Consider the following 24,305-nt stretch of genomic DNA (forward strand, 5'->3'; position numbering starts at 1 on the left):
TGACAGTAAATTTCTCCTTAGTTCTAGGTTGGTTCTCTCCTTGATTAATATAAAATAATTCTTTATTGGCCAAGTGTGATTGAACACACAAGGAATTTGTCTTTGGTACATATGTTCCCAGCATACATAAAAGGAAGATAAAAAAAAAAGATTCATCAAGAATCATAAGATACAACACTTAGTGATAGTCATAGGTTACTAATAAGCTATCAAATCATACTAGGAAACAAACACAATATATATAAATTGTAAAAATACAAGCAACATGATTATATAAGTAGGAGTTTATGGAGTAAATGGTTGGATTAGTTTCCACCTATTGCTTCTTGTTCAACCCTCATCTGCTTTGGAGAATTGGTTGACCCTCTTTGTGGCAACCCCTCAGAACACTGGAAGACTGCTATGATGTCATTCTTAGTTCTTTTCATTAAATTAGACAAACCCATATAAATGGACATACCTTTTTATGGTTCCACCACAAAAGCGCGTAGGACAAAATCGCGCTCGACAAAAGCGCGCTGTGACGTCATCACAGCGCGACGAAAAAGATCGAAAAAATGTAAAAATAAAGCTAAAACCTTCCCCTAACCCCCCCCAAACCTAACCCTAAACCTAACCCTAACCCTAACTCTTAACCTAACCCTAAACCTAACCCTAAACCTAACCGTTAAAGTAACGAAAAACGTAACGCTAACCCTTATCCTAACGCTAACGCTAACGCTAACGCTCTAAAGCTAACCCTAACCCTTACCCTTACCCTTACCCTTACCCTTACCCTAACCCTAACCCTAACCCTTACCTTTATGTGAATCGGCTTGCTTTAATTTAATTTTTATTAATTTTTATTTGAATTTTTCGATCTTTTTCGTCGCACTGTGATGACGTCAAAGGCGCGATTTTGTCGATCGCGCTTTTGCCGTCCGCGCTTTTGACGGGTCACGCCTTTTTATAGCTTTGTAGATAAACAAATTGTCCTTTCTCTCCCCTTCCCCCAATTCTGTGCCTTTGAGAGCATTTGAAAGGTGGATTACAGATTCCCATCATTGCAAGGCTGGGTAAGGATGATGGGTTTGGGGAGAGCAGACTCTGAGCAGGGTGCATATATGGATAAAGTGGGACGACCTGTAGTGCTGTGTTTGAACCCTTCGAGTCGACTAAGAAAAAGGCTCTATAAAGGGTCTCTTTTGCCTCCACTTGTTGCTTTTTCTCACCAAAGTCCATTTAGAGTTGCTTGAGAAGATTGAGGAAAGGCACACCAGTGTTTCTATAGCTACCTTATGGAGCCTTGCTGATGACATAACCCTGGAAGGTTGGATATCAGGTTTTTGAGATCTGTGTCTGTGATTCCTATTGGCTGGTTCTTCAACATTTGGTTTTTGGTACTCCTAATTTAAAGAGAGAGTTTAAGCATATACTTGTCCTTATTGTAGGTTTTTTTTTTTTTAGTTTGAGAACCTCTGGATCGATTATAGCACATCACATATTTCGACACCGTGTTAAAAGTTTGGAGGACAGTTTGTCTTGTTCAGATTATGAATGCCACAGTTACAGGCAAAGGAACATTTTATTTGGTTTAATTGGCAAGATTCCAGCAATAATAGCCCACACTGTGGGTATCAAGGCTGAGAACAGAAGAATTTCCTGTGCACGGATGCCTGGATTGTTTCCAGGAGATTTTGGCTGCAAATCCTGTCACTTCATGTGAAGTTTGAAGGATGGCTGCTAGCCTCTTTGAGGGTTGGGGAAATTATGTGTGTTGAATAAGCAGAAATCCAAATGGCTATTGTTAAATGACAATTGATTAATTTTTGCTGTGCTAATGATACATGCTTAAAGATGATTATATGCTGTAGTTCACAATTAAATATATTAAATTGCCTTATTAAATTTTTACCTTGCTTTTTTGTTTTTTCAAAAACTATAGTTGCTTATAGTAGCAAGTCTAAAATGAAGCTACATAGAGCACAGTTAAAATTAAGCTATTACAGACTGGCTTCAAAGGGAGGGTGTGATATACAAATATAATAGAGGGATACATACAGTAAAAGTTCTTACTAATGAAGTGTTTAGCAGAAGCCATGCTTGAACATAGGGGGAATAGGAGTTAAATGCATCTTTCTACAAAGAGCATCGTATAGTCCCATGTTTCATAGACAGATGGTCAGGACTGCTGTCAGTGGGGAATTTTCAAAAAACCCTTTCCCACTAATACAAATAGTAATTCTACATATACTATAGTTGGATACCAAATTTTGAAGAGCTTTATCTATCAATACCAATACTTTGAATTGTGCCTATAAGGCTCTTAACAGATGGCTCAGTCTTTATAGTATATAGATATAGAATATAGTATAGATATTGAATAAACCTATAGCTGAGTAATGTATTTTGCTCCACTGGGCACTTTTCAAGGATAGCATCATATATGATGCATTGTAATTGTAAAGGTAAATTATAACCAGTACATCTGTAAGGGTTAAATCTGGTTGCTGAAGATGAGTTCCGATGAATTGTAATTGTACAAATGCCTTCCTTGCAACTGTCACTTGTAAATCCACTGATAGCTGGTAATCACGGAGAACTCAGAAATCTCCTGAAAGAATGCAACCCCATGCAGGATATGGACTCCGGCTTTTACTAACTGCACTCCCATCTTTGGCTTGTTCTTCCTAATTTAGTCCATCAACAAGATTAAACAATGTTCAAGAATGTTTTTTGGTTCCTTAGAATTAGGAGCAGTGGAGCTCTAAGTCAGCAGTGTCTCCTAGACCCAACTCTACTACACAGTCCCAATGAATGCCATGGTCAATGTTGTAGAAACCTAACTACTACATTAATTTCCAGTGTTGAGTCATCTACTACAATGGTCAAAGAGGCTAAGTAACATATCATGGAAAAATCCTGATTTAAATGGGTCCAAATAATAAATGTCATCCCTGTATATCTTCAGTTGCAAGGACACTACTTACTCAATCATTTAAGTTAATAATTCAGGATTTAAGAATACTGCTGGTTAGGTACAGGTGAAGGTAGTGCCTTTTCAGTATTTTTTGGTAGCCTACTTTTATTTTCCAGTTTTTAACATGCTGTATTGCCTAGCTGTAAAAATTCTAAGAAATTATAATAGATAAAAGACATATAAACCACAGTAAAATATATACATACTGGACTTAAAATGAGACAGAATTGGTTAAAATGCTGAATATTAATATCATTGAAGCATGCAGGGATTCACCCTATACTTAAAACAGTATTAATTATCACCTGAATTGTGAAGACAGTCCCAGGCTAGCAGATTTAATCTGACTGGAGGGGCAAAGGTTAAGCTGACAAATGCAGCTCTCATTTCCCTCTGCAAGCTGAAAAGAGTCCATATGACAAGTGGGTTGTGAACATTGCTTGCATTCCATCCTCCTGCCAGTTTACATCATTGTGCTTATTGCCTTGATTAACTAAGGTCCTGAGCTTTGCTGGAGGGGGACATAGAAATGGTACTTGGGTCATCTTTCTGGCCCATACATCAATCAAATGCTTGGCTACATTACAAGCAGGTTAGGTGGAAAAATTCCCCAAACACATTTAAAGAGCCACTGAATCTGAATCCATAAGGTGTGCGGATCAGATCATTTTAATCAGTCTTTCAGTTCTCCTGGTTTACAGCAACTGCCACAATCTAAAATTTAACCATAAAGTGCTTTGTCCATGACAGTGGAGATACCAAAGAATGACTCCATTTTCATATGGATAACACCATTGATATATAACCAAGTCAAGCATATGCTTTGTTAGGAGATGCTGGGGTGAGATGCTAATTGAGATATATTCATGGATGCCGTAACAGACATAAAACCCCAAGGTGTTCTTGACTGGGCAACCTTGGCATGGACCTTCAAATCCTCTAAGATAGGAAAGTCAGGAGTAGTCCACTGCCATGCCAGAAATCACTCTCAAGAGGATCAGGAAAAAAAGATTGGTCAACAATTGTTCAACTTTGAATATACCTGAACTGCTTTAGTCAGCAAAATGCAACAGTAAATATTCAGAATTAGACTATTGGATAGAACTTCTGGTCAGTGAGATGGAATTCCTGTAGATTCCTAGCCTATAGCATAAGGCTGCCCTTACTGTTTTGATAAGTTGGTAAACTTTTATTGGCTGAACATGGGAGGTTAGACTTTGTTAGTAAAAATCTGCCTATATGCTTATGGATAAATCTGAATATGTATTTTTGTACATTTATTCTCCCCTCACTATGGAGAATTCTTTAGCCAATGTAAAGAAGCAGGAACTGAGGTCAAATGATGTATCTGAAGGGAAAGATAAGGAGCAAAACAGAATTTACTTGGTCTCCTATTAGCTTTTGCTTATTATCTTTGTGGACAGGCTTCCTTCGCATAATCATTCAAAGCCATTGCTCCAGGCAGGAGGTAGAGTTGAAACAGCAGCATGCAGAAGTACTTATGATGAATCATTCTTTCACATTTAAACCACTGCATAAAAAATCTTTGTGTAAGGGTGTCTAATTTTCAGTCTGGCCCTCACTTGTTATTTGTTTGTGGAATACTGTTATAAAAGCAGAGGGAAAAATCATCTCAATAGTTTGGGGTATATATCAACAATGCTGATTCCAATTAATCTGTGTACAGATATTCCTTGATTTATGACCACAGTTGAATCTAGAATTTCTATTAACTGTGACAGTTAAGTGGGTTTTGTCCCATTTTATGATCTATCTTACCACAGTTGTCCAGTGAATCACTGCAATTCTTAGGTTAGACAGTTGTTAAGTGACTGGCTTTCCCATTGACTTTGAAAGTTGCAAAAGGTGATCAGATGACTCGGTCATTAGTGTGAAAAGTGGGCATAAGTCCCTTTTTCTAGTGCCATTGTATCTTTGGACAGTCACTAAATGAAAGATTGAGAACTACCTCTACTAGTACAGAAATGTGGAATATTTTATAGTCCCTGTGATATCAGCAGTGATTGATTGTCTGAATTAAACCTGAATTCTAGTGGCTGCTTAATATTAAATAAATATTAATATTAAAAGAGTCCAGTTTGATTGCCACAAAATTAGCTCATTAACCTTATTGCTGGACAGCACTGTTAGAAATGTTTTTCTGCTGTCCAATTGAAATCTACTACTTTGTAATTTAAACCTGTTATGTGCCCAATGGACAGAAACTAGAAAGATGAATTTCAGTAGAAATTCATTGCCATAATTGAGTTAATGATTGAAGGCTTCCGTGGCAGATTGTGCAGCCTGAGTGAATTATTTTGATGCCATTACAATGCCTTTGGTCTCTTTTCTGTATGTAATCAAATTCTTTCTGCATGCTCTAATTTTTATTTCAGGAAGAAAAAAATCTGATTTCTGTGGAATGACTAAGAACAGTTAGTTACTGGAAAACTAATCTATATTTGATGTGAAATAGTTCTTAGTAGCCATGTTTTCTGAGTCAGATTTCTTTTTTACCTTACTTCAGCAAAATAAAGACATTTCTATTAGCTATTGGGTAACTTTCTATAGAAAAGAGCAATTAAAACAGTCCATTGCTTAATCAAGAATTTTCTAGTGCTGTAACTCTGTGGCTATAGTGGTTGGCCAGCTCTTCTAATAAATGTGTATTCTCAAAAAACGGAAGGAATGGGGAAAAGTGTTTGCTGATGTTGCTTAGAATAAAAAGCTGTCTTAAAACTAATACGGCAGCCCGGTGTTTTTTATTTTATTTTATTGTAATGCAACTTCAGCTTTAGCAAGAGTGGTTAGTTAAGACCATCTACTGAGGATGTGTGGGCCAAGAATGAATATTTCTAAGGGGATCACTCAAGATGTAAAAAGTCACCTTGGCTGCCCAGTTAAAGTAAGGATATATTGCCAAAGCCTGGGCAAACAACCAGATCTTCAACAATGCTGCAGAAATTTTGCAATTCCACAGGGCAGGAATTGCAACAGTAACCATGCTTTCTGAATCCCAAATGGTGACATTTCATGAATGAGCCACACCCTGCTGCATCAAACCAGATGAGGAGAGACAAATGGAGGCACATGGTCCCTCAGATAACTGGGTCCTCTGCCACAAAGTGCTTTAAGGGTGATAATCAGCAACTTGCATTCATCCAGAAGCCAATCACTTCTGGATGAAGCAGCAGGGGCATGGGCACATAACACGGTGCCCCCATCTTTGCTCAGGCTGCAGCATTTTGATGGTGTTCAAGGGCAGACCCGTTTAGAGCTTATTACAGTAATCCAACTAGAACGTGTGGGGACCTCCCAGTCCAGGAAGGAGCATAGCTGGTACACAAGATGTAACTGGAAAAGTCCTCTTGGCTGCAACTTTAATCTGCTCTGAACAGGAGCTGACACTCTGAGAAGTCTCCAGATGACATGACCAAAATCCATTGAAAAGCAGATTTTTGAGGTGTTACACAGCCTTCTCTTGGTGATCAGTATAAAAAGAAAAGATTTAAGGTTTCTACGTTAGATCTTCTAGAAGTAAATGACACATAAATAAATTCATTAACTAGAAGCATTTTGTGAAAGGCGACAAACAGCAGAAATGTTTGGCTTATCAATTGATAAAAGAACAAGAGAAAAAATGGTTTGGGATGAAAAAAACATGTTTCAACTTCTAACGTTAGATATTCTTGACTATAGGAAAAAACATCTGGAAAAATGGTTAGGGGAAGTTTACATGGCATTATGAACCAAATGTAGATCATGGAATTTGCAAACCAGAAAAAGGAAGTACTTAAACTGTAACAAGAAGATGAAACATAGGATATAGTGCAGATATGAAAATTGAATAAATCAACAGGACTGGATGACTCCTCTCTATAAGGCTTTCAGATAAATTCTTACTAAACTATTAAACTAACTGATGATGGTTTATGACAATAGTGACCCTTCCTTCTTTAATAACAGAAGGCTTTTATATATCTTTTCTGTAGAGGGAAATGATCCAACCTGTCCAGAGTCCTATCTCTTTATTGAATGTAGACTGCAAGATTTTCATGGCTGTCCTTCGAAAGAGTTTAAATAGCTTGATCATACTGAATTGGTCCTGAAGAGATAATGTGGGATACATCTTGAGTGCAATCGATAATAATAATGAGGAAAAAAACTTTTGATAGTTTAGAGGGGTGTTTTTATTTCATTTCTCTGAAAAAGGTAAATTTGGATTTGGCTTAGATTTTCCTTCATGGACCCAGAGTAATTTCAGAGAATTATTCAAAGCAAATAGCACTTAAACTTGTATACCACTTCATAGTGCTTTACAGCACTCTAAGTGGTTCACAGAATCAGCTTCTTGCCCAGAACAATCTGGGTCCTCAGTTTATGGACCTCGGAAGGATGGAAGGCTGAGTCACCCTTGAGTTGGTCAGGATTGAACTGCTGGCAGTGGACAGACTTAGCCTCCAATGCTGCATTCCAAACCACTGTGCCACCACGGCTCTTTAATTGCCTGTGCTCCACAATTCCTGACACCTTAGCTGGCCTCCTTTCTCCTCCTGCTGACCAAACATCCATGGCCTGGCCTTGTGTGAGGCAGTTGCTGACAGCACAAGACTTTCTTCCTCAGGATGTGCTCAGCAGTTTCCTTGCACGATACTGGGGGAGATAGCCTCGTGTGGCCAGCAGTTACAGGAATGCAGGATGCTGAGGGCAATTAAGCTGAGAGTGGGCTGGGGTGTGGGTTTTGGGGTGCCCTGCAGCTCAGGGGTTTCTTGCAACCCAAGGGCTGTTTTGCGGCCTCCTTGCGCTTGCACACATGCATGCACCCCTCTTTTCCTAACCTTCCTAGCCTTGTGCTGCACTGCCTCACAACTGAACTCCCACAAGGATTGCTTTATACTCATCCTGGCTAGGAATAGGTTAACGCTTTATCAAAGACTAACTTTCTAATCAAATGATTCCTACAACGTGAAGACAAAGAATGACGAAGAAAAATAACAAATTTCATTCAAACAAGTAGACTAGACTAAGGTTCAACTTTAGGAATGTACAAGATGCAAAATGTCATTTTGGATTGCCTGTGCCTAATGTTATATTATTAAGCTAATTGTTGGCCTTGGGTTATGTTGCTATGTCTCTGGGGAAGGATTCCCAGAAAGCTTGTTTAAATATCTTTGATATTTAATTGGTACCAATTGAAGTGTCCAGTGCATTACAATTAAATAATTGAGTATTAAAAATATGGGATGAAAAAAGCTCAGGGTAATTGCTTCTTGACTGAATATTAAATGTTTTCATAAGTGCAGTCTTGGTAAAAAAATGATCCATAGGGAAATAATCACTAATAGACTGCAAATCTATCCTTTAATAAAATAAAGAGGAAATCTTTTGAGACTTTCTCCATTTTGAGACTTTCTCCAGAAACATTATAATTTTAATGCCTTCAGATACATCGTATTAGTTCCAAAGTTTTACAGAAGCAAGGTGGAATACTTAGAATCATGGTCAAATTTGAAATAATTATAATACAAAATACAGACTTCTGTTTGAGTGCATAAAGGTAGTTCTCGACATACAGCAGTTCGTTTAGTGACCGTTCAAAGTTTCAACGGCATTGAAAAATGTGATCAAAATTCAGACGCTTGGCAACTGGTTCATATTTATGTGTGTTGCTATGTCCCTAGATCATATGATCCCCTTTTGCGACCTGACAAGCAGAGTCAATGGGGAATCACGTAAGAATCAGGTTACTAACTTATCAACTACAGTGATTTACTTAACATCTGAAACAAGAAAGGTAGTAGAAAAGAGCAAAATTCACTGAACAAAGTCTCACTTAACCGAAATGTTGGGCTCAATTGTGGTTATAAGTCAAGGACTACCTGTATGAAATACCAAAATATGATTTGGAAATTGGACAAGTTAAAGGTTGCAACATCTAAATTGAACAGTTAATATGCAATAGTACATTGGTTGAAGTTAGCGTATCTCCTGTGAACATCACTGTTAAAATTGGTTCAGGATCCCCCTACCCCCCTTAATATTCTGGTGTTTCTTGCCAAAATAGTTTTTTTAATGTAAGTGTTATATATTGGTTTCCAAAAGCTGTTGGAAATGTAATCAGGTTGGATTAGTCTTTCATCCCTAGTTAGGCATGCTTGGGAGATATGCTCAGCACAAGCCTAATCCCAAGAAGAATAGGGGTTGGTGCAATGCTCCTAACTTACTTGTTACTTGTCAGAGATCAGAGGAGCTTGTTATAGCAAGCAGATTTGTGAACTGTGATTAGTTCCTTGCACATTACAGTAGATGAGGAAACGAAAGATTGGTTTGCTGAAAAACCAATTGGTAATTTCAATAATAACCATAAGTTCTCTCCTATAATTACAGATTGGATATAAACACCATGGAAAAAGAAGACTAAGAATTCATCATGATTGGAGGCCTGTTCATTTATAATCATAAGGGAGAGGTTTTAATCTCCCGGGTTTACAGAGATGACATTGGGTAAGTCAGTCTTCATCCTGCATTACTTTTGAACTCGGATACCACTTCTTGCAACATTTGAGCTGCTGTTGCTATACATTTTGTGCATGTGGAACTTGTGTATTGTGTGTTGCATCCAGGCTGTGTTCATTTGGTTATCTCATGGTATGTGTTACCTTATGTTATTTCCAGGCACGTAACAATGAAAAATAGGCATTGATTGAAACTCTTCTTATGCATTGAATATAATATATTTTTCTTCTTTAAATACAATATTTTTCATTACCTTTAATATTCTGTTTATGTCAAATCTAGAGAAAGAAATAATAAGCTTACTAAAGTTTCTCAAAATGCATGCGAACATAAACTGAACCTTTTTCTTTCTAAGTACAGGTAGTCCTTGAGTTACAAATGTAATGGAGCCTGCCCGTTCCATTCATAATCCGAGGATTAGTAGGAGTGAATCTCGTACCTTGAACGGGATCACTCCCTCCTTTCGCCCATGCATTTGCTAATTGAATGCGAGGCTCATTAAGTGCACATGAGATATTTCATGGTGGGGAAGGCCATGGGGAGGGCCTAGTGATAGAACAGGCCACCTGCCTAAGACCACTTCAAAGACCTTCCAGACTCACTGAAATACCTCATGGAGCCCCATAATTGCTTCCCTCCCACCCAACCTGCCATACTTGGTCACTTACCATGCCAAGATCTACCAAACGTTCTCCTCTCTAACCTCTCAGCTGCATCCACCACTCGGACGCTCCATTCAGACCTTCACAGGCCTCCCTGGCACGTTGCAGGCTGAAATGGAACTCTGGAGGGGCGCCCCTCCGAACCTCCCATTTTGACCGGCAATGTGCAGGACGAAGTTACAGAGCCTCTGCAGTTGTTCGTAAGGATGAACAGCTGCCATGGTCCTACAAGATTTGTACTTTCAGGACTTGTTCGTAAACGCTAAGGGACGCTTATCACGTATCACTTTGAGCTTTCACTAAGGGAATATTCGTAACCCGGGGATTACCTGAAGCTCTTGTGCTATTTCTTTTACCTAAGTTTTTCAAAACTACTTTGTTACAGTTGCATAAGAAAGAGGAATTTGGAAAATTATGGTTTAAAAATTACAATTTGAAAGGTTTTATTTAGAAAGAAATGTATGTTCTGTATTTCTTTAACAGCTGTGAGTGATCTACAAAGAAATGTTAGAAACAATATTAAAGACATGTCAAAATAAAACTAAAAGAGTATATTAAAAGGACTAGATACATAAGTATATTTTAAATCCACTCATAAATTGTAAAAACATTTCCATAGTGTGGGCCTTATGAACCTTTTCCAACGAAGACCGAAAATATTGACTCTTTATGTTTAATAGAGACATAGCAAAGTACACTTTTGTGTATTTTTTTTAATTTAATCAGAATTTCTTTATTTGTTGAACTTAGTTGCAGCTCAGATTATGTTGTAGAATCAATATTGCAGACTTAAAGATAATTTAAGTTTTACAAAGAGTTAAGCAGTCAGCATATAGTAATATTGTGTGGCACGGTGGAATTTTCTTGGAAATCAGAGGTCAGTATTTTGCCTATGCATTGAGGGCGATATCCTGCAATTGTACATACTCTGAGAAATAAGGCAGTAATGACATCAGATCAAAGCTTGTATTTAAAAAAGGGTAAGAATCATAGAACCTCTGAAGTAATTCTCAGTATAGAGATAAGTAGAGTCTTTCTGTAGAGTCTTCTTAGCAGGCTCTGAAAGAAATCTATTTCAGGCTTCAGTTGTGAGTTGGGTTCCGGGAGAAAAGCTATGAAGGAAGATATTTTCAAGATTTTGAAGAGGCAAATTTTTTAAAAAAGTTTTTGCACTCTGCAGACCTCCCAAAAACAGCCTGCTTTTCGAAAAAGGGCATGCATAGCTTTTAGGAGGCTTATAGAGTGCTCCTGGGGGCTGGGGGGACAAAAATGAGCAAAAAAGGCCCATTTTTTGCTCATTTCTGCCCTCCCCAGCCTCCAGGAGCACTCTACAAGCTCCCTAAAGGCTATGCATGGCCATTTTGGTGAAGGGGGCAGGGTTTCGGGAGACAAAAAATGCTGTATTCAGTGTATAAGACGCACCCAGATTTTCAGCCTCTTTTTTGAGGGAAAAAGGTGCATCTTCTCTGAAAAATACGGTAAGTATACCTTCATCAAATTACGCAGGCTGTATTACAAAACTTACACATCATAATAAAACAGCAATGTAATAATTAAAATAGCATTACCTTTATAAGTAGGTGTAAGGAACAGATTAGATGTAAAGGATTCTGCAAAACCCTTAAATGCTAGCCATGTTATCCTCGTTGCCTACAAAACAAAAGTGATCAATTTATATACCACTAAAGCACTCACGTCTATTTAATTATAATCTTCAATTGGGCAAAACAGTGCATCATATGGCAACAATTTTTGAATCAATGTACCTCAAATGGGCTAACTGAAAGATTATGGGCAATTCCAGGACATAGGACACCATTAACGTGTGGCAAAGTTGTGACTGCATTAGTGTTGCTGTGCCACAGTGGTCAGCTGTGATCATGCGATTGGCAATTCCAAACACTCACTCCCAGCTTGCTACAGGGAAGGATAATGGAGAAGCCAGTAGGAGGTCAAAAGTAATTACCACTCCCACTGCCTTTTTGCCTGCTGGTGGTCATTTTTTAAATGAAAAGTAAAGAAATATCTCTAAAAAAAAATCCAATGGGTCATGGATTGCCTTTTACATTCTGTATTGCTTTGGAATATTAACCCTATACCCTATGTAAGAAAGACATCGTATAAAATTATACTGTATATTCAAACCTTTTCTGAGTCAAAGAATGGTGTTAAAATCTATATAGAAAATGTATTTTGTTTGTGATCAGCTTATCACATTATAGACTAATAGTTTTGATTGCTGAAAGATTCTACATACATGGAGTCCTTGTGCTTAAAGCTTGGTTGTTTGCTTGCAGACATTTATTTCATTACCTGATTAGGTAACATCTTCAGTGCTAGAAGAGAATGGGATGTATTGTCCGTATATTTGTGGATTCCATATATTGATTGGACACGTATTTCTGTGTCACTTAGTTTTTTGGTCATTGAATGAGAAAACTGTCAGCTTCAGAGTTTTCCCCTGTTGTGTGGGTTTTTCCACACAATTTGGATTACCTCTTGCATTCTTCTAAAACTATTTCTCTTTTTTACAACCCCAATTACAACAGAATGTGGGTATATTACCTCCCTTTTTAAATATGCTTTTAAATTTTGTTTGAAGCATTATTTATATAACGATTACAGATGTCAGGAACTTACATACTTGGGCTATGACCTTATCTGGCTGAACTTACAATTTAAACATTTTCTTAACAGAATTCTCTCTCTCAGTTTAAGAAAAAACAAAACAATAATATACATTGAATCCTTGATGGGTAAATTCATACCTCAAACGATTGTTTTTTGAATAGACAAATTTGTTCATTTATTTATTTATCAAATGGACATGATGCTCATCTCACAGTGCATCTCACTTCTAAAGAAGGCTAAGTATGTTACGCTCCCAAGCCAATCTTGAAATCGGAAAGCTGATAACCATACAGTGTTGTCCCTTTTGGTTCCTAGTTATCTGAATTCAGGCTGGAGATGAATACAACAACAGAATAAAAAAAACAAAACAAAATGATCGGAAGGAATTATGCTTTTCTGTCAATCCAAAGCTATTTCAGATGTTGGCTTCAGTGGCATTCTGCAGGCTAAGATCAAGAGAGGGATAAGGGTTTGTGCTTATCTATGATCACACAGCCTGGTTGCTCCATACTGTACAATTCATACACCGCTTGCCTTTCCTTAAGAGCTTTTTTGCTTCTCTACCTAGACCAGCTTTTCTTTGCCTGGTCTCCTCCAAACACCTTGAAATATGCATAAATTCCATTGAGCATGTTGATTGAGTAGTGGCCCTATACCGATTGTGAATTAGAAGTACGGGGCAGGGAAAACTGACCTAGCGAATTTAAATAGTGCCTTGAAATCTTTTTGAGGGAGGGGGTTTCTTGTCTTTTGTCTCTTCTCCTTTTGGTTTGATTCATTGTGCTTTGTGTGTATGTCTGTGTTCTAACCTTTCTCTTGTTGCTGTCACTCCTTTTCTTCGCTGACGCCATTTCTGTTCATCCCATCTCATTGGCTGCTGTAGTAATAGGTAAGAGAAGAATGGCAGGAACTCAACGTGGGGCACCTGGTTATAAAGTCAAGCTCACTTTTGTATCGCCATTGACATTAAGGCAGTGTCAAATCAAAAACATGACTATATGAAGGTTGGCTCACGTTAAAGCAGACCAGTTACTCTCTCTACCTTTTGAGAAACTGGAGCCTGCAGATTCTTAGACAGTTAGAAACTAGAGACTTCCCCTTTCTGATTTTTGTTTTGTTATTTGAGCAGTTATAAGAAAAGGAGTTAAAATGTATAGAAAACTCAATAGCAGTAGTCTCCAATATCTATTAAAAGTGAATTTTCTTAGAAGTCTAAAGAAATCCATATAATTGCTAAGCTAATCTTTAAACTTGACATGAATAATGGATTTGGGTTTTATTTATTTATTTGGAGTTTTTTTTTTTTGATTGCTCAGGAAATTAATCCAAGGCCTTGGCAATGTTAATCGGTATATTTTTGCACCATTATTACAAAGAGGTCTGTGTGACATTAAATATTAAATAGTATATGAAGCTGGGCACTTGAGTGAGAAGTAGCTGTCTTGAATTTCAAAGCATGAAATGGTAAACGGAAGACATCATTGTGTTCTTGAAGCTAGAACTGATAGTTGATCAGTTGCTTTTACTGTAACTGAAAACATGCAATGAATTTTCTAGACTTTCCCCTCATAATGACATCACCCACATGTGCCTAATAAAATATTTCCTTTGAATAAAGGTATCCTCATTCTTTTAAGCAACTGATTCTGCTGTTAAGTAAGTATTGATTTGGGTAATAATAGCTTGTGGTATTTTACAATATGCAGTTTGTATAGATACCTGCAGGAAAACACTAAGATGATTAACAGTTGTAGTTTCTCCCATCTTAATATGTCTTTTTAAACTTCATTCTGTGTCTTAGCATACTTATTTTGAAATAACATACAGTTCATGTTTGTCATTGTGATACCCAGCTGTTTTACCTTCTTCTCAACCTTAACACCCATTTTATTCATAAATTATGTTTGATCTTCTATTTTTGTTAACATTTTCATTTTCTGCTTATTAGTCTTGAAATGTACCACATTATTTCCCCATTAGTATTTCAGTTCCCATGAAAGGATCTTCCAGAATCAAAACCAAGTCATCTGTAAAAACCTTTAACTTAATAAATTTATTTTAAAGTCATTAATCCCACAATCCTCTCATCTGGTATTGAATATTTCAAGAACCCAAATAAAGAAGAGAGGAGACAATGGACATTGCTGTTTTGTTTCTTTTTGTATTTCACAGGGTTTTGTTAGATATCCATTAACAATTATTTGTGAAGTGTAAAATCGATTTTACCCATTTTATAAAGCTATGTCCCAAATTTGTATTTTTCAAAACCTTGAACAAGAAAGCCCAATTCAAATTGTCAAAGGCTTTCTCTGCTTCTCCGATCAAAGTGGCTTGTTTTTCATTATGTTGCCTCAAATATTCCAAAATGTCCAACACTTTCCTAATATTGTCCTTTAACTGTCTTTTAGGCAAAAACCCACATTGATCTTCATGAATAATTTCTTGCTGAATTGTTCTCCATAGTTAGGGGAGGAGTATCCAGGATGGGTTGACCTTATCCTCTCGTTGATTGGACTGAGTCAGATAAGCTCTTGGGATACGCCCCTGGTCCACCAGGCACCACCCAGTTATCGACTCAGTCCCTCAACTGGGTGATTTGCCATCCTGGATCTCCGATAATTTGGAAGAAATTTAAAGAAAGAAAAAGGATTAATTTGTCTCCCTACAGCAGCAGCCGCATGCGAGCTGGACAGCTCTCTGAGTTGCAAAAAGGACTGCCAAAAGCCCCCTTGGGGGCAGCACGCTGCCCAGGCCTCTGAGTGAGAGAAGTATCACTCAGAAAAGGAAATCTGCCGGGCAAGCAGGAGACAAAGGGCACAAGCCTTCCAAAGGCAAGCCTTGCCGCGAAGGCTCCAGCAGAGCCGCGGCTTTCTCAAGCGCCGCAGGGTGCAAATTGGGCCACCAGCAAGTGAAGGTGGTGCTGGATTCCCGCCCAGAAGGTGAGCCTTGCCGTGGAAACACTGCCGGGTGCTGGAGTGCTCCGCTGCTCCCCACGGCTTCCCAAACGCCACGTAGTGCCCACGCTATTATCCACGTGGCCCACCTCATTGGAGGGGGTCCACTGGCAGAGCCAAGCCTCTAGCAGTGCCAGAAAGAGGCAGAAGGAGGAAGAACCGGCAGCAGAGGCGCGCGGCAGCTCCTCAAAGCACAAGCTGCCAGAAGAAGAAAGAGGCGCCCTTTGTGTCCTGGCACGGGCGCCATCTTGAAGCCAGGAGTCGCCACGTGTTCCAAGATGGCGGCGCCTCTGTCATCAAAAAGACAGCTCTCCCTAAGACGGCTAGCAGTCATGGGAGGTAGGGTGTCATTAGCCACTTTGTCCAAACTGCTAGGTACCATGGTCTCTGCCATTGGCATTGTTCCTTGGGCTCGCCTCCACACCAGAGACCTACAATGGTTCCTTTTGCCTTTCCAGCGAAGGCATGGGAGCTGTTCCCAGACCAAGATCCTTCTCCCAGCAGTAGTCTCCCACTCACTGACCTGATGGACATCCCCAGCAATAACCAAGGGCGAAGTCTTCAGAATGCCAGACCGGGTGATGGTAACCACAGATGCCAGCCTGTTTGGGTGGAGCGCCCACCTGCAAGATCAGATAACGCAGGGACAATGGAGCCAGGCGGAACTGACTCACAACATCAGTTGGTTGGAACTCAGGGCGGTCTGCCTGGCCCTGATACAATTCCACCGCTCTGTCAAGGACAGGCACATTCTAGTCCTCTCAGACAACATTGCAACAAGGCTCATTTAAACAGACAGGGTGGGGGACCAAATCAAGGACCTTTGTGCGGGAGGCCAATAGGCTGGGACAGTGGGCCAAAAGGAAAGTTCTATCCTTAAAGGTGGAACATATACTGGGGGTGGACAACATCAGAGCCGATTGGCTCAGCCGGGCAGAAGTGGACAACTCGGAGTGGAGACTGCATCTGGCCATCTTCAGGGAGGTGACGGACTGCTTCAGTTGCCCGGAGGTCGACCTATTTGCCACCCCCCTCAACACCCAACTCCTGAGATTCTACTCCAGGTACCAAACACACGGGGCAGAGGGGGCGGACACTCTCCAATGCCCGTGGCCCTGGGGGCTTCTCTATGCCTATCCACCCTTGCCCCTGATTCCCAGGGTCATTCAAAAACTGGGAGGGGCAGAGGTGGTGCTGATTCCCCCCCCCCCCCCACTGGGCCAGGAGGCCATGGTTTGCTGATCTCCAATCGCGCTCGGTGGGCAGAGTTTAGAGGATTCCCCAGGAATGCTGGACAGAGGATTAGCTGGACAGAGGATTAGCTCCTAACACAATTAGGAGGCAAGTCTCGGCCATCTCATCTGTGCTTCTGTGCGGCAGAGCCCAGACACTCACCCACCAACCTTGGTTCAGGCAGTTCCTGAAGGGGGCGTCCAACCTCAAACCATCCACAGTACATAGGTATCCCTCCTGCGACTTACACAAGGTGTTGGACGCTCTGACGGGGGCTCCGTTTGAGCCATTGCGAACAGTGTCACTAAAGTTTTTAACCCTTAAGGTGTTGTTTCTGGTGGCTATCACGTCTGCCAGACGAATATCAGAACGGCAGGCCCTGTCCACTAGGGAGGACCTCTGCATTTTTCACCAGCACAGGGTGGTGTTGCGGTTGGACCCCTCCTTCATACCTAAGGTGTGTTCATGCTTTCACAGGTCGCAGGAGCTGATTTTGCCCAATTTTTGTCCAGCCCCTTCTTGCCCACTAGAGAGGACGTGGCACACCTTAGACGTAAGGAGGGTGCTGAGGATTTACCTCAGAAGAACCCGGCCGAATAGAAACTCCAAGGCCCTGTTTGTCTCATTCCAACCGGGGTCTCTGGACACCCTTCCAGCCCTCACCCTTCGTAAGGAACTACAAGTTGGATTCCTTTGCCTCGGCGGAGGCTTCGTTTGGTTGCAGGGTATTACAGGCGGTTCATAGGGCGGAGGACACACCCCACCAGGCTTAGTTTGGCCATGGTCCCTCAGTATGTTACCCTCCTAGGGATGTGTTGGCTTTGGTACGTCCCATCCTGGATACTCCTCCCCTCACTATGGAGAAAGGGCATCGGTACTTACCTGATACACCTCTTCTCATAGTGGGGGAGGAGTATCCAGACCCTCTCTGACATGGTAATGTAACATTGTTATGATGGATGTTGCACTAATATGTTAAAGTTATAACTCAATAAAAAGTTTGAAATCATAACAAAGGTCTGGAGTGGATGTCACATTGGGTCGGATAGAGTTCTTCGCCGATAACTGGGTGGTGCCTGGTGGACCAGGGACGTATCCCAAGAGCTTATCTGACTCAGTCCAATCAATGAGAGGATAAGGTCAACCCATCCTGGATACTCCCCCCACTATGAGAAGAGGCGTATCAGGTAATTACCAACGCCCTTTTTTGGTGTACCAACTAGAATGGTGAACAATTCATAGTCTTTATCCAATAATGACATCAGCCTATAGTCTCTTGTTTCTCTTTAGGTATATTGTCATATCAGCCTCTTTCCAATTATCTGGCATCTTTCCTCCTTGTAGGATAGAGTTCATTGTGTTTTGTAAAGGTGGTAAAGGTTTGTCCTCAAAACATTTATTATAAGGACGTGTTAATGCACCTGGTCTAAGCAGCTCTCCTAGTTTAATATTTTTAAAACTTCAGAAACTTCCCATATTGTTATAAATCTGTTCATAATCTGTCTCTGCTCTCTATGATCCTCAGTCAATTGAGCTTCTTTGGATACTTATCTATTGTCTCTATAGAGAGTTGTGATTTTCTTTATACAAGTTGGAATAATATTGATATAATGCTTTTTTGTGTGGCCACGTTGTCCAGCCATATAATGTCTCCCTCTTGTAAATTCAATATTATGTTCTTCTTTTTTGTAATTTATATTCCAGCCACTCCTGATTTATTTGCAAATTCAAATTTCATTTTATTTTACTTAATTATTATTTTTATATAATTTGTTATTCTCTGTGCTTTGGTCATCTCACTCATGTCTCCCTACCCTGTTCTAATTCTCCAGGCGGAATGCAGTGGACGCTTTCCGAGTCAATGTCATCCACGCACGACAACAAGTGCGTTCACCGGTCACCAACATCGCTCGCACCAGTTTCTTCCATGTCAAACGTTCCAATATCTGGCTGGCTGCCGTCACCAAGCAAAATGTTAACGCTGCGATGGTCTTTGAGTTCCTCTACAAAATGTGTGATGTGATGACTGCCTATTTTGGAAAGATCAGTGAAGAGAACATCAAGAACAACTTTGTGCTCATCTACGAGCTTCTGGATGGTAAGGATAAGAGGCTCAGTCTCTCTCCTGGGAAGGCATGTCCTTCAATTCTGGTGCTGCAAACGTAGGAAGGCTTTTATTGTATACAGTACATAAAATTGATTCTGGGCGAATAAATTTAAACTCTGCTCACTGTGAGGATGCTGGGCTTTGTGCATTTTGGTTTGCATTTGGTTTTTGAATAATGACAAGGGCAAAGAAAGAACCAAATGTACCCCAACGGAAGAATTATTTCTTCTCTGTAAATGTTTTACTTCTGCAATGTACACTAATGAATTCTGGACATAGTTGAGATAAGAAGATTGACCCATGGAAAGTGAACATGATGGTATAGGGGAAGCTACCTCTCGTTTAAAAATGTCAGTGTTCTGTAAATCACTTTCTATAGAACTAAATAGCAGGCTGAAAGTTAAAGGTGAAAAGGTGAGTGATTCTCCATGAAAGCAAGTGCAATACAAGCACCTCTAATGTTACATCCACAGTTACGTGCTCAAATGGCAGGTTAACATGCTGTGCAAATACAAGTAATCCTTGACTTATAAGCACAATTGAGCCCAAAATATGTGTTGCTAAGTGAGACATTTGTTAAGTGAACTTTGCCCCATTTTACGACCTTCCTACAATTGTTAAGTGAATGGTTTCAGTTTAAGTTAGTAACATGGTTGTTAAGTGGATCTGGCTTCAGCCTTGACTTTTCTTGTCAGACGATCGCAAAAGTTGATCTCATGACACTGGGCCACTTCAACCATCCTAAATATGAGTCAGTTGCCCAGCGTTGGAATTTTGATCACGTGATTCTATATCATGAAAGAGGAATGTGTGACTCACCAGATGTTAATCTAGAACTGGCGTCCCCCTATGCTGATTAGAACTGCTGGGATACAGTTTCAGGAACATCTGGGAGACATCTGTGTCTTGACCTTAATCTGTAATACAAACAACTGCTTTACTTCTTAATGCTTGCTTTTTATGAGCCAAAGGATGCTGTTCTTTAGTGTCACTGAACTTTTCCCCCCCAACCATGTTATCAACAGATTGTGGCTTCCCAAGAATGATCCCCTGGGTAAGTTGGGATTGAAAAACTGCCTTCAGGTTACGGGCAGGAGAGGAAGCAGGATGACGATGGATTTGCAAATTGACTAAAACTGTAGCAAAAGCACATTTTCGTTTCCAGTTGTTTCGTGTTGCAGGTCTGGATCTTGAGAGCCTTGCCTATCTCCTCTTGGAAGGAGGCAAGTTAATGGCACTTCTCTCTTTCCAGAGCTGAACTTGTCTATGTACGCTACAACATCTGCTACTCTGCTGTTGTTTTTTTAGGTTTTGATTTTTATGCCATGCTAATGTGAAAATCAAAATCTAAAGAAAATGCTGCAAAGATAGATTATTCTGCTGCTGTTGAATTATCCGGCTTCAGAGCGGGTTTCCTCCGATGTTCTGGTTCTGTTGTCTTTGCCAAGTTTGTCATTTTGTTCTAACTGTTGCTGACTGCAGGCCAAGCCTGATCCCTCCTTACGGGAATCGGTACGACAACATGCGGTGCGTGGAAACTTTCCTTGAGCACAAAGGGAGTCAGTTGACAGAAAAACTAGCCTTCCGGTTGGTTTTCTCCAACCATTGTTTACTTTTCTGTAGAAATCCTGGACTTTGGTTACCCTCAGAACTCTGAAACCGGAGCCCTGAAAACATTCATCACCCAACAAGGAATCAAGAGCCAGGTAAACGCAGGTTGATACATGTTTTAATTAATCGTTAGTCTTTAAATAAATAGTTATCACCGCTACAGTCTATGACAACATCTTTAGGATGCACAATATAGTTGAATATTTCAGTTGCAATCACTCTTCGTTTCCCTCACAAGGATGGCAACATTTGAACTCTTCCTGTTGTGGGTGTGTAATTCCTTTTTTTACAGATTTTTTTTTCAAATTTACTCCGTACTTAAAAGCTGTAATTCTCTGCACCGGATTAATTGGTCTGAACATTTAGCTTTGTAGATTATAGAATAAGTTACTTAACATCCAAATCCCAAACTCTTTTATTTAACCCCAGGGGTGTTCAGCCTTGGCAACTTTAAGACTTGTGGACTTCAATTCCCAGAATTCTCCAGCCAGCATGGGAGTTGTGGTCCACAAGTCTTCCTCTGAGTTAACTCTTATTTACAAAACTTTATATACACAATTTTACACCCATCAATTGCAAATGGAATTTTTTGAGCCTCTTATTTATAAAAGAGTAAATGCAGGTAGCCCTCAGCTTATGGCCACAATTGAGCCCAGAATGTATGTTATTAAGTGAAACATTAAGTGGGTTTTGCCCAATTTTAAGACTTTTCTGGCCACAGTAAGTGAATCATTGCAGTTGTTAAGTTGGTAACACGGTTGTGAAAAGAATCTGGCTTCCCCATTGACTTTGCTTGTTAGAAGGTCGCGAAAGGTGATCACATGATCCTGGGACGCTGCAGCCGTCATAAATATGAACCAGTTGCAAAGCATCCAATTTCGATCACGTGACCACAGGGATGCTGCAGTGGTCATAAGTGTGAAAAATGGTCAGTTGTTCTTTTCAGTGCCGTTGTAACTTTGAATGGTCACTAGACGAACTCTTGTAAGTTGAAGGCTACCTGTAAGAAGAGCAGGGAGAAAGAAAACTTTCCTGGGCTTCTTGGATTTTAACATTTTTATCAGGCTGTCCTCACTGATAGTCTCCAGAAAGTCCAGGCTCCTCTACTAGCCATGCTGGCTCAGGAATTCTGGGGCTGGAAGTCCACAAGTCATAAAGGGACCATCGTTCCCAACCTCTGACTTAGCAGATCCCTCCCTCAGTCTTGGTGGGTTTTCAGTTATGGATTCCTCCTCCTCCTCCTATTCCCGATACATAACAATATCTCCAGACGATGCTATATTGTAGTTCCAGCACTAGCCAATAACCATTGTGTAGTACATCCGCCTTTTCAGCTGTAAAGTGCTGCGGCTTCATCCAGTTGTAATCAAGTGTGAAGCTTTTTAATATCTGTATGTCAGTGTGTCTGGTTTTGGCACAGCAGGAAAAAAGGTGCTTTAACTTAAGATTATTACATCTTCTCATGCCCATCAGGGCAACCTATCACAGTGTGACATGCTACAGAAACGTTTCCTCCTAAAATGCTATTTTTTAAATGTTTAAACCCTTTTTTAAAAGCTTTTTAAAGAATGGGAGTCTGTGCAGCTCATAAAGGTTCCACATAGATATTTAGCTGTTTCTGTTCAGTTCCTGCTGCTGTCCTGTAAAAATCCATTTTGTTTTTCTCTCTGATATTATTGTCGATTGTTTCCTGCCTCCCCACCCCCGAAGAAAAACAGGAAAGGGTGTCATCCTTTTATAGCAGTTAAGCTTGCTAAGCCGGGGAAATGATTTTCCCTTAGTAAGCTTTCTATTTAGGTTGTGTCTCTCTTGGATTGTTCAGTAAATGAAGATACCGTGCTTTTCCGAAGCATTTGACAAAGCGAACTGACATATATCATGAGCCCAAATTTGCTTGATTTTGGCTTTGCATTTTAATGTAAGGTTTGTAAACTCTTGTTTATGACCGAAGGTGCTACGTAAACCAGTTAGCAGTCAGTATGATTTGTGCCTAGGTAAAACAATTGATTTGCAATTTGAAACCTTCTGTATAGGTTGTTGTCAGGGTTCCAAGTACGACCCCCCCAACAAAAGAAGACTCCCAGGTTTGAGTTTGCTCAAAGTTGCATTTTATTAATATATGTCATATTGGCACATCTGGGCAAACCCGAATCTGACAGCTTCCAGGTTTTCCCCACCCAAAGGAAAGTTCAAGTCCCTGCCCAGCGCCCACATGCTCATCACGTGGTCCAATCAGGCACCATCTAAAACTGGAGATGCCTCCCAGTCACCTCATCGCAGCTGAAGGGCAAGGTGGCCTTGACTCTCTGAGAAAAGAATGTTGTTTTGACTAGATACCTCCCGTACTCCATATAATCCTAGTAGAAAATGGGGTAGGCCTGAAGGCCCAAATGTAAAAGATGGCTTCCAGGTCAGATCGTTGTGCTGTGATGATCTCTGGGATAAAGGGAGTTTGTTCAGATATCTGGGGAGCACCAAGCTGGAGAAGGCTGGCTAATAGCAAAGAGTTGCTTTAGTAGCGTAGGAACGAAGAATCGTGACAATAGCATGCTGCTCCCAATGAAAATCTTTGAGTTTCTTACAGGCAAATTTATCTTAAAAGACTAAATGTTTACACGCATGTGTTTCTTACAAACCTAAATGGAGAATAAGCATCAGCCTGACAGTGGAACCGGTTGGTCTTCCAGCTCTGTGATTTTGAAGAAAAATGTGTTGGTAGCTTGGCAGTTTTGAAAGTCAGCGATGTTTGTCACCCTTTTAATTCTGTTGTTCAAGATCCAAAGATTCACCTTAAAGGGTGAAAAACCAAAACCTTTTTTTTAATACTGAACTAATAACAATAGAAACATTGATTAAAGGACTTAAACATTGTATACCAAGAAAAACAGTGTCCTTTTTCTTCTGGGCTCAAGATTGGAACCCTTGGCCACCGGCCCAGCTTTTTGTAGTAACAGGAAATGGGGCTTTCACAACAATATCTTCGGCCTTGTATCAAAGAGGATAGAATGATTGCCAGAAAACTGAGCCAGCTGTTTGCTTTCTGTAGAGTCTTCTTAGCAGGCCCTGAAAGAAATCTATTGCAGAGAACAAGCAGAGGTTCTGTGTGTTTTCAAGCTTCAGTTGTGACTTGAGCTCCTAGAGAAAAGCTATGAAGGAAGATATTTTCACCAATCAGCACAGACATGCGAAAGGAACTAATATGATAGACAGCCACAGTAGATGATTGTTTAGCTTTAGACTAGGACAGTGATGGTGAACCTTTTGTGGCTCACGTGCCAAAAGTGGGGGGAGCGCAAAGGAGTCGTGCACAGATGTGCCACACCCATAATGCTATATGCACAACCCCAGCGCACATGCTGCACGAGCAGGGCTCCCCCCCCCATTTTTGCCGTGCTTTTTTTGCCTTCCCCAGGCTCTAGAGGCTTTATAGGAGTGTGGGGAGGGCGAAAATAGCCTCACCTGGAGGCCCTCCGGAGGCGTCAGGGACCTTCAGGAGGCTTCTCTTGAGGGTCTGGGGGGCTATAACCAGCCCTACATTGCTTCTTGTTCTACCCTCAGGTGGGACTGAGAGGCAGAGGGCTCTCTTACAGGATTATTACAAAGGAACTGTACTGGTACAAGCTCCATGCGGA

General features: G+C 40.4%; 1 protein-coding gene across 1 annotated transcript in view; it reads left to right on the top strand.

Moving 5' to 3' along the window:
* AP2M1 (adaptor related protein complex 2 subunit mu 1) overlaps positions 1–24,305 on the top strand; it is a 39,392-nt gene that overhangs the window by 1,395 nt on the left and 13,692 nt on the right. The window contains exons 2-4 of the mRNA XM_014067311.2: positions 9,347–9,463; positions 18,788–19,053; positions 20,686–20,768. Of these exons, the coding sequence (XP_013922786.1) occupies positions 9,390–9,463; positions 18,788–19,053; positions 20,686–20,768 (423 nt within the window). The 5' untranslated portion in view covers positions 9,347–9,389. The remainder of the gene's footprint in view (positions 1–9,346; positions 9,464–18,787; positions 19,054–20,685; positions 20,769–24,305) is intronic.

Source organism: Thamnophis sirtalis, unplaced genomic scaffold (assembly GCF_051295495.1).
Source record: "Thamnophis sirtalis isolate CommonGarterSnake01/CBP01778 unplaced genomic scaffold, rThaSir2_p1.2 scaffold_11, whole genome shotgun sequence".
Classification (NCBI taxonomy): domain Eukaryota; kingdom Metazoa; phylum Chordata; class Lepidosauria; order Squamata; family Natricidae; genus Thamnophis; species Thamnophis sirtalis.